This window comes from Strix uralensis, chromosome 26 (genome assembly GCF_047716275.1).
Source record: "Strix uralensis isolate ZFMK-TIS-50842 chromosome 26, bStrUra1, whole genome shotgun sequence".
Lineage (NCBI taxonomy): Eukaryota > Metazoa > Chordata > Aves > Strigiformes > Strigidae > Strix > Strix uralensis.
This window is the reverse complement of record NC_133997.1, coordinates 3,414,493-3,425,474: the sequence shown is the minus strand read 5'-3', so window position 1 is coordinate 3,425,474 and position 10,982 is coordinate 3,414,493. Positions and strand designations below refer to the sequence as shown.

The window sequence follows — 10,982 nt, the reverse complement described above, 5'->3', positions numbered from 1 at the left end:
AGGCCTTAACACTACATGATTTTTGCTTAGATTCTATAATACTTCCCTTTTTTTCCTTCCTTGCTCTGAAGGATGCCCCGTGGCTATCCAAGCTTGTTTAAGCAATGGAATAACTTGATAGGTTTTATTAGGTTCTTCATTTTTCACACTTTTATGTTAGTAGTGGATGATTAAGGATTTCTTTTATTGAAGATCTTACTCTTTTTCTCTCTAAAACGCATCTACACAGAAATTGGAATTCATTTAAAAGTGTCTTCTCTTAGTAGCTTGATTTAGCTATCTTAATGTTCTGAGTTCGAGAAAAAAGTATGTTTATCAGAGCATATTTATTATTGAAAACCAATTTAATGAAACAAATAGAGTATCATCTTTAGCGATTGAATTATTTCTAGTTGTTTCCTTCTTTAAGATTGTAGAAATGAGTTAAATATATCTAGAAAATTACAGAAAGAACAGGCACGCTAATGACTATTCAAAACAATAGCAGAAATGCAACTTGCCTCTCAGTAAGTTCCTAAAGACTTGGTTGCTAAGAGCATGTAATAAGGAAGAGTAACACAATACCTGCTTTTTCCTCTGTTTCTTTTTCTTCTGAATCTAATTCCAGCTATTGACATTATCACATACTCTTATACCGTCAGAAATGCAAGGGTGCAGAGAAAATATTTTCTTCACTTCCATTTGGTTGTTATAATCATTAAAAAGCATTTACAACAGTTCATAGTCAGTGCAAAATTAAGAAACAGGCTAGGAACTGGAGGGTGGAGAGGAGACAGCCAGGAATATCTGGTTTCCTTCTTCAAAAACAAATAGCAAATCTAGTTGTTTTGCCAGTAACTTTCATAAGCAGAGTGGTTTGGTTTATCTTCAAAACTTTAGCATTCCCCTCCACCAACTGTTTAAAACTACATTTAGATGATTATATTGCACTCTACATACACTACAAGCCAACGCACACTGTCATTCACTTATTTCACATTGAATTTCCTTTTAACTGCCCTCCTGTGCAGAAGGCAGCAGCAAGGTCACAATGAAAACAGACAGAACAGTTCGATTTTATGGGTCACTTCGACATACACTCTGAAATCACATTTGCCTAGAAAACCTGCTGAGATGCACGCACAAACCCTAGTGTAAAGGCTTACCTGTGTACTTAGCAATGTTATCCAGCAGAAGGGGGTACTTAGTCAACCTCTGCATCTCTGTGGGAATGATATCCTTCAGCTGCAACCGGCGACACAGCGGATTACTCTCAGCATCCTAAATTTAAACAGCACAATAACTACATTTGTCATTTTTATTAAGACTATAATTACCTGAACATGTAACATCTATTCATCACATAAACGCCTATTACTTCACTTTCCGCTAATTAAATACAAGACAAGAAATGCCAAGATCTATCATTCAGACAACACATTCCCTCTCCATTTGCAATTACATATAGGAAAGGCTCATCACAAAAGCAGCGGCTTCCTTCCCTCATTACTTCACAGAGGTCTGGTCCCATCTCCAATCCATCTCAGTCACCGCCATACAGGGAAGACATCAGTTCAGGCTTTCACACGACAGCAAAACTACAGTACATTTTTCAATATAACCTCAACCCTTGTATTACCAGAGTTCTTCCCAGCCTGTGGTAATGAAGATAATGTTCTCTCCTCCAAATGCCACATGTACTCAAGCCCCTTTCCTGGCAGGCAGAATAGGTGTATATCATCTGTCTTCTGCTCGTGGCATGCATCAAAATTGGACTACTATATGCAGTTTTCCCCACAGAAATACTCACCCTTGGGAAAAAGCCACCTCAAGTGAGATGCCATGTCCTGCCTGGGACAGCATGTGCTGTCCCGCATTGTATCAGGACATTCTGTGTTCCCCAGAATTAAAGACTCCTCCCTCCAGAAACAATTAGCAGAGCTAAATACAGTATTGGAAATGATCCCAATCTGAAGATAATGTTAGACATGATGTCATTAATTATAATAACTTTATCTACAACCATTCATTATGCCATGCTGGCCACCAGCCACATCCTCAGGCAACTCAAACCCTTGCATAAAATTCACCTGCACAAAAGTCTGGAAGCGAGAGTCCTTCTTCTGGCGTGACTTGATGACCTCTAGAGCAAAGGGCTGGTTACTGCAGAAGGTGGCAGTTGCATGTTTCAGCTTCTCCTCTGCTGGTCCACTAAACTGTGCCAGAAAGCCAAGAAAGTCAAATTTAGACAGACTCAAGTTCAGCACGAGCCACTTTCAACACACAGATAGACACGGAGCAGAACTGGTCTTGCCAGGGAAGAAAGGAATTACTGGCAAAATACGAGAAGTCATTTCCATCCTGTTTTTAAGGTGCCGTCTTCCCAGTCTACTGAGGAACCCCTTTACATCTCAAACTCTACAGATCTGTCTCCAGCCCTAGCACATCCATTCCTTTCCATAAATGCACTGCTGATTCAGAGGGAGAATACAGTGCCATGTCTCCACTGTCAAGCCATAAGGAGAGCAGAAAAAACTGCACTCAGATGAATGACAAGGGATTATTCACCAGACTGTAGGTCAGCAAAGCCAAGACCAAAGATCACCTCGTTTCTCAGGGACACTCACGCTTAAACACCAGAATATAACATAACATCTTATTTCCTAAACAAAAGTATTACAAAAACATGGCTGGGGAAATGATAGGCATGAGCAGGGCTGAGAAATGTGCTGCAGATGACAGATGGTTAATCTGTTACTGCAACTGCAACGCAGCCCATTCCTGCTACCCAGTCTGTGATGCAGCGTAGTAACTCCTGAAAATACTCACTCTGGAGAATGAGATCCTGTGGTTTTTTTGGTTTAGCCACTTAGCCAGAACACTACGCAAGGGCATATAACTATTAGTTTAAGGTCTAGCTTGCTCTAGCAGGTATTTTCTTGCTTTTTCATAATACACAGGAGAACTGAAAGGGTTGGAGGTGTTTCTTTACCAGCCACATCTGATTTTAATTTTCTTCCTTTTTTTCCTGGAATACTAGACAAACAGTGGGATAGTAAAAAAAAAACCCCACAAGAGACTTCTGCATGAAGAGCTGAAAAGAATAAGCAGATCAATCCTCAATCCTAAATTAAGTAGGCTTGAAAACAAACAACAAGCTGGGAGATTCCCAAGAGAGAATTTTTCTTTTTTTTTTTTTTTGAAGAACCTACATCACTCCTGCTCTTGTCATTTGGATCTCAGAAAGGAAGCCCGCAACAGTGCTATAAATCTGAAAAGGCTCAGCTATGTAAACTAGGATTGGAAACCAGTATTTTTAACTATCTTTTAACTGCACCACAGGCAACACAGGACTTGTACTTCAGCGTTACTGAAATAAATTGTGCTATTACATTTTTCAAAATCCTACTCTCACCTTTGTGTCTCCAAAACTACCTTTCTACTCTACCCACACATCATAAGGAAATTATTTTTTCTTTTTTAAATTACTCTTATCTCTAGCCAAATGAAAATCCTATGAGTTCTCACCTTCCTTCAACCCTCATTCTCTCACTCTGTGTTGGCTCCATAGAAATGACAACTGTAAGACCTTCAGTTCCTATTAGCTGGCAATTATCTTCACTAACCTCTGGCTCTGTTTGTCATTCTATGAAATGTTATTTTCAAGTACAAGAAAGTAAAAGAGGATTTTACCCAGGAAAGCAAATCTTCCCCAATTTGGCCAATGACAGAAGTCTCGTTCCTTTTTCGCACCGCTTTCATCTGATCGTTCAATGCAACTTAAAAAAAATAAAAGTAAATTTTATTAATACCGCTCAAATTGTTTGCTTAATTTTCAGCATTTTAAAATAAAAGCTATTCTAGCAGAAGACTAGATTTGCGATAATTTCAATTAAATTGAAAAGTGTCCTGCAACATAATAAATTTAGCAGAATGCCTAAGAAAATGTTATGTAACTCCTTTGCACTTCTGTCTCACCTGCCTTCAAATGAGTCCTAAGAACCTTTCAAGTCTTATCTTTTCTGAGACTCAATATCATTGCCCTTTTAAAAACATAGGAATAATGTAGAATACAATTCAAGCCAGCTGCATAAAATTATACAAGCGATTATTCAGTGGCAGAGCTGAAATTCTTATTCTGAACAGCCCTTTCTCTAAACGATTAGGAAGGGCTGCCCTTCAAAACCACCTGCAAGCCGTCAATCTTTTCAGATTTGTTTTCATCTTCTCTTCAACAACAGCAGTTGTAACGTATTGAATGTTGACCCATAAAGACTACTCATCAAAGCACTGCTCCTTTTATCAAAGCATGAATCAGGAGAAGAGAGTCTGTGCACACAGATAAGAAAAAGCAAGTATCTGAAACACTGCATTCTTTATCAAAACATCTTCACAAACCAGAAATGGAAGAACTGGGTGCAAAAGGAAGAACAGCTGTAGCACTCTTTTTCGTCTGAAGTGTTGTAGGAGGTTGCTTCTTGTTTCAGGGTCACTTGCCTAAATTTTTCAGATATTTGTACCCAGAATTCCAGCTGAGACTACAGAGTTGAAAGGCACCTAAACTGCTCTCACCATGAAGCCCAAGGATATCCTCCAGATTTGAAAAGATTTTCCGTTTGTCACTGGAGTTCAGGATCCCTTCCCGGGTGACACGCTGGTAGAAGACATTATGCAGAACCTTCAGCGTGCGGACATGAGCTCTCTCGGTGTAAAACAATTCTGGAGAGAGGAGAAAGCAGGATTGTAACTACCTACTTAAAGAGGCATGGCAATGTGATTCCAAATGTGAAGCAAACAGAAGTCAGAAGCATGAACTTACAAAAGCCTCCCTCACCAACACTTCCCTTGCTGGCCCATGTTCCAGCTTGCTCCAGAACGGAGCCATGCTCTGCTACATTTCCATGTTTAAAAGAACAAAGAAGCCAACTGATTCGTGACTCATAATTTACCCCAAACAAACAGTGAGCTCTTAGCAGCTCATATAGCCACACAGAGTGTTCTGCGGGACTGCAGACCTGAAATTGAGATGAGGGTTTGAAGATGAAGTTCGGTAGTAGCTTTCCATTTGCATCATGTGCTTTCTGGCAGTCTAGAAAGTGCCTCTTGCTTTCTTTTATAGAACATGATATCACAAACTGGCCTTTCAAACCACTTAAATATTGCTTATTTCTTTCTCTAAGGACTCGATCAGTCTCGTCTCAGGATACTTTTCAGTAACAAGTTTCACACACACGAACTCTGCAAACCAGAAGTAACAGATGGCCACTACTCTGAGAGGATCAGTGAAGAAAGACCTAGTTTTAAATTTTAAGAACTTCAGAGCTCCAGAGGACACATTTCAACTTTGTGCTTGGTGAGCTAGGAAAAAATATCCATCTCACCATTAATCACTTCTTGGCGCTTGATTTCATAGGGTTTCAGCCCCATCAACACTTCTCGGCTCACAAGCTGCTGCCAGTTGGGAGGGTCCATGTCCATGTCAAAATCATACAGCTCATCTTCACTTTGTACATCTGCGAAACCAACGCTGTCGATCCTAACATGAAAAAATATGTCAGATATTTCCCCCATTGTAGGCATGGATGTAAGGAAAAAAGAAGAGAAACTCTAAGTATATATATATAATCTCAGGTGTAAAGCATTATGAATATGCTCTCCATAACAGTTGGAAGCTCTTAAGGTATCTGAACCTATAAGCACATTTTCTAATTTTGCCCCTTACAAAATGACTAAGAGTGAACATCTGTTCTTACAGGATTTCCATAACCCTCCTTTTAATGATACAGATAAAATAATTTGCTTGAAGTCAGATACCAGGTTGGTGGAAGGGCAGGTGACAATCTCTTTCCTCCACCTACCTGCAAGTAGGGAGCTAATAGCAATAAACAGATTTAAAAAAAAAAAGTGGAAATTTCAACTCCCTAACCCATCAATTCAAATCAGTAGATACAACAATCACTCATAGATCAAAGGGCTTATCTGCATATGATTCATTCCACCTGTCCTATATACGGATGCCAGAGTTTCATTCATATATGCGTTATTTAAGAAAAGAAAAGATCATGCAGACAACTGTACTGGCTCAGAACAACGAACACTACTGCATTCTACTTCATAACCTATTAAAATCCAAACAAATTCAGTGAAGTTCAAACATTTATAAGCATACTCACTTGCGAAAAGCCTTTGGTGTTCCCATGTCAACCATTCTGCAAAGAACAAAAGAAATTATTAGGGAAGCTTATGCAAGAATTTCACCCCATCAGACATTCAGCATAACTTCAGAGTAAAGGCCTAACCTCCTAACCAGAAGAACATTTTGCCTGTCAGCCTCACCCTCCTCATACACAGTTTTCTAATACTACCATAGCAGCAGACACAGACCAGCATTTCCTAGTTCTACCAATAATGTTTAATACAAATGATGTCACTAACAGTTTTATGGGCTTAAGCTTCAACAGCCATTGTCACATCGACTCTCTTCCACAGCTCGAGCAACCAGGGCACCACAGTTACCTCTCTGATTCTCCCTCCTCCTCCTGCAAGTTTTCCAAGGGAGATGGGAATTCAAAGGTATTATTAGGTGTGCGGGGTGTGCCATCCATACAGTCATTAGCAGGTGGAGCTTCTCCGGTCTGCTTCAAACCTAAACAGAGAATAAGTATGAAACGTCAAGAACCATGCCAAATTAGCCTCTTGATTCACAGCCTCATTTCAGCTTAGAGCTGGAGGAACTGATTTCCTAGGTTGGCAAGAAAAATCTCAGTGACAAATGTTTCCAGACGACACTGACTTGTGCTTACAAAAGCAGGCACCCGAGACTGGTTGTTTTTCCTGTTAGATTATCCAATGCCACAGCGATAGAACCCATCTAACAACAATTTCTGGCCATAAGATTTCCTAATTTGAACCAGAGACCAAGTCAGAAAAGATGACTAAGGCAAGGAAGATCACGTCTAATGACATAAAAACCATTTCCTAACTTGTCAAACTTGTTGCATCAGAACCGTGCTTTGCGTAGCCCATTCACAACATGATCTTTACTCATTCCGCTTTGCTAGTATCATCCTACCTGTTTCGCTGTCCTTGCTTCCCTCTGGAGAGGAAAAGGGACCCATTGCCAAAGGGGACATTGGGTTGGCAGGTGGGTATGGCGCATCCGCTCCATCGCTGGAGGACCCGCTCTGACGCATCTTGCTAGCATCTGGTGGCTCTGGGCTAACAGAGGACGCTGTAGGTAAGTGCTTTGGATGGCGGGGCTTCTGCATTTCCATGGCTCTGCCAACTAAACAAGCACAGAGCCATTATTATTGCTGAAAGAGCTTTTGCTGTTTTCAGAGATAGAGAGGGGAAGCATTTCAGGACAAAATTAGGTTTGTGTTGTCTTCAAAAACATGTTTTAAGAACAAAAGGTTTGCTGAGTCCTCTTAGCATGGATTTTTAAAAGACAGCAGAGACTTTATTTGGCTTTCAGACTAACAGTCAGGGAACATATACTTCCTTGTCTGACATACTTGCACTGCTATCATGTCGACTCGGTCTCCTTGGTGGGCCCAGAATATTAGGAAAGCCTCTTCTCTTTCCTTTTTCCTCTCCTTCTTTCTCTTTCTTGATACTTTGCTGCAGTTAATATACAAGAAAAGCAAAGCAAACAGATCACTCATTTCTTCAAAATCAGTTTTTTACTGAAATATTGACTAATTATTTAAAACTGCAGGAGTTTGGTACAAAATAATTTTATTTCTAACAAATTATTGACAGGTGAACATCCTGCAGCATCAGAGGCAAAGACAGCCTACGGACAGACTATGGGTGGTGTGTAACAGGGTTAGCAGCAGGGAGCCACAGCATCTCAAGAGATACATCTGTTATGAGCAAAAACACACACCCTGTCTTTAACTTAGCAGGAGCTGAAAACCACTCTCCTCCCTAGGGTAAGAGACCAATTTACAGAGACCAGTAGCACCTTGTTTCTCTAAGGCACAACATGTTGTGACTCCAAACCTCCACAAGCATACAGACTCTCATCTGGGAGAGAGAAATACAACTCATCTTACCACTTCAGAAAGGCTGCGAACGCTTGATCTAACCTTTTTTGCACTGACAGTGCAGAACTGCTCGTAACAGTCTTAACATTTCAAAGGAAGATGGAATGCTGATGAAAATAAGTAGCTACTGTGACCAGATACACCCCCACACTACAGGAGACGACTGCACACACCCACAGAGATGGAGTTTTGGTGGAAAAATTCATTATATAACTGGGAAAGTGTGGGTGGCAGGAAGAGTAGCTTTCCTGCAACATGAAGCATGAGGTTTAGGGCAAGTTTCTCAAGAAGAAAACTAAAGCAAACAGGCCAACAAGCCTGATAAGCCTTAATGAGATCCTCAAGTGATTCGAGGTTGTATTATATGAAACACTTCTCACCCAAAGTTTTAATAAGGCTAGAACTGTGAAAAACAAGCAGTTAGAATTCAGGCATACAGATAAAGTAAGAAGGCAACTCATTTCTAATTCGCGTCTCTGAAAACGTATGTAGAACCCAATTTCAACTGTGCAGCTCAGTAATCCCAGATCCTCTTGATGCAGCAATGAAGACTGTAAAATCATACCAACTTCTAATGTGTCACACAAAAGTGGATTCTGCGTTCCAATGAAGCACCCATGCTGGGCAGCTTTAACCAAATGCACTCTGGCCACAACACTACTACCTTGATCTTTGGCAAGAAACCGATACGGCCACGCTTCTGCTCCAGGTTCCGAGGTTCTTTAACTTTGACTCCCAGGTGTTTCATGTAAGTAAGAATCACGTACTGCATTGTGGAACTGCCAAGTATATACAAAAAAAAAAAAAAAAAGACGAGGATAAGGAGAAATGTATTGGGGAAAATACATTTAGTCAAGAAAATGAAAAAGGTCAAATGCACGGGTTCAAGGGTTCTACTGAGAAATTAACCATTTTTAGTTTAAAAGAACTTGGCATCTTTTATTTTTTTTAATATGAAACAAGCTATTGCAATGGGAAAGACTCGGCCTGTATCAGATTTTGTCCTCTTGTAAACAAAAGATGGAGTATATAAAAGGCATACCAGCTTAGGAGGTGAAAATAAAATTTTGAGAATTACACAGAAGGTCCTGAAATTATATACTAAACACATTATAGTTTTGAGTGATGGTAAAAATAAGTAATAGTAAAAGGTATGGCTGCTGTAAAGAGTATACCAAAAGCTACCCAGACAGTTGTATACATACAAACTGAACAAGGCAAGGCACATACAGAAAATAAAGGTTAGACGAGATTGAAACAGCTACAAAACAAAACCAGATGAAACATGAACTCTCAGTGGCAGTAACTTTGTCAAATCTGAAACAAAGGCAACAAACTTCAGAATAAGAAGAGGCTGAGAGCAAGAGGTTGATGCTCTGAATTCCAATTAATTATGCCAGGGGATTTAGAAAATGAGTTTGTGGCTACAGCCAGGAGAGGGCTGTCTTGTTCTGCTCAGCAGAACACAGAGCCAGCAGTGGGGGGGTTCTTACTTCACAGACTAAGTCCACACAACTTCCATTACCTCTTGTCTTCTTCCAAAGGCTGAGATGTCATCCTGAAAACAAGGAAGAATTTAAGAACAAAACTCAAAAACCAATTAACACCCAGTCACATCCACCCAGAGCATCAGCAGTTGTGTTCAAAGTGTCAAATATGAAGGTTCAACTGGGAAAATTGAGCTCAGCTCACATTAAAAGAAAAAAAAGGTTCTGAAGCTATAGGTTTCTATAACCCAGAAAAAAGGCTCTGATCTAGCAATGCACAAGCTGACAATGGAAGCATTACCTCTGCTATTTGAACAGTAGTCTCCTTGAAAAGATATACGGACTTTACCTAACTGTTAGCTTACTTCTGGCTAATCACTACTTAAACACACGTTGATACCAAACAGGGGAAGCAATGTAAATGTAGTGATGTCAAATTGCTTCTCATTCCCAATTCCTTTGCTCTGCTGTTGCCAGGTTCAGCACAGAACAGTTTTTACCCCCACAATTATACTTGCTGTTACTCACAAGACTTCCTCGATTTTAGCAATAATCTGTTCTGCACATGCTCTTTCCTTCTCCACCGCATTTCGGTCACGAACTCTTTCTGCATCCAGCTTGGTTAGCTCTCCTTCTGCCAGGGTCAACCCCATACTACGTTTCTGCCTGAAAAATCGGGAGAGGGAAGCATTACTTGAAATTGAGTATGACCTGTAACAGGGAAAAGCAACCTCTTGACATTCAGAATGCCAAACAGGTTTCATTATTGGTTTCTGTATGAAAATGGAAAAGACACGACATTTCTCCATAACATTTGCACTCACTGTAAAACATAGCTAAGACAGACTTCGGAGGGATAAAGTTGTGTATTCATCAAGAGACACAGCTATTGCAAGGGTCAAGAAAAGGCAGTTACTCTTTTTGCAACATCCCAGGTTTCATATTTGAAGTATATACTTGAACTGAGACATTTCTAGGTAGGGAAAAGTCCATTATTGAACACCTGTCTTGGTATAATGTCTCATGTTGGCACAGAGCTCTTATGTCTCCACATAAAAGGGCATATTAATTATCAAATTCTACTATATGCCCACGACTGCTTTGTAAAGTGGATTATTCCATGCCCAAAGGGGAGAGGGAAGGAAAAAGAAGGGCGGGGCGGGGGGAAGAGATATAAGCTGATTATAAACACAATTAGTAATAAGAATTTATATAACATCACATAGGTAACAATATTCTGAATTGCCTCAGATAGCTTCAAGGAATGAAGAATCCAAGCTCTAAAACTGATCTTGTAATCCATTACTTGCAACACTGTCAAAAAACATTCAAGGATTGGTCACAGGGTGACCCTGGAGGCCCTCTCCAGTGGTATCTTCCTATTCAGTCCAAGATGAATCACCATGTCCCTTAAGTTTGGACTTCCCCTGTATTGGACATGCTGACTGAGGGCAGGTAGGAATTAAAT

The 10,982-nt window shown here is 40.1% G+C and overlaps 1 protein-coding gene across 5 annotated transcripts in view; it reads right to left on the bottom strand.

Annotated features, from left to right (window-relative positions):
* Positions 1-10,982, bottom strand: part of ARHGEF12 (Rho guanine nucleotide exchange factor 12) — an 80,855-nt gene that overhangs the window by 16,552 nt on the left and 53,321 nt on the right. For 3 of the 5 annotated variants that reach the window (XM_074851203.1, XM_074851205.1, XM_074851207.1), the window contains 12 exons: positions 10,043-10,180; positions 9,553-9,585; positions 8,689-8,806; positions 7,494-7,599; positions 7,052-7,264; positions 6,496-6,625; positions 6,153-6,188; positions 5,361-5,515; positions 4,552-4,698; positions 3,673-3,758; positions 2,070-2,195; positions 1,146-1,260 (listed from right to left, as the gene is read on the bottom strand). In XM_074851203.1, the coding sequence (XP_074707304.1) occupies positions 1,146-1,260; positions 2,070-2,195; positions 3,673-3,758; positions 4,552-4,698; positions 5,361-5,515; positions 6,153-6,188; positions 6,496-6,625; positions 7,052-7,264; positions 7,494-7,599; positions 8,689-8,806; positions 9,553-9,585; positions 10,043-10,180 (1,403 nt within the window). The remainder of the gene's footprint in view (positions 1-1,145; positions 1,261-2,069; positions 2,196-3,672; positions 3,759-4,551; positions 4,699-5,360; positions 5,516-6,152; positions 6,189-6,495; positions 6,626-7,051; positions 7,265-7,493; positions 7,600-8,688; positions 8,807-9,552; positions 9,586-10,042; positions 10,181-10,982) is intronic. The other 2 variants (XM_074851204.1, XM_074851206.1) reach the window with 1 other exon arrangement.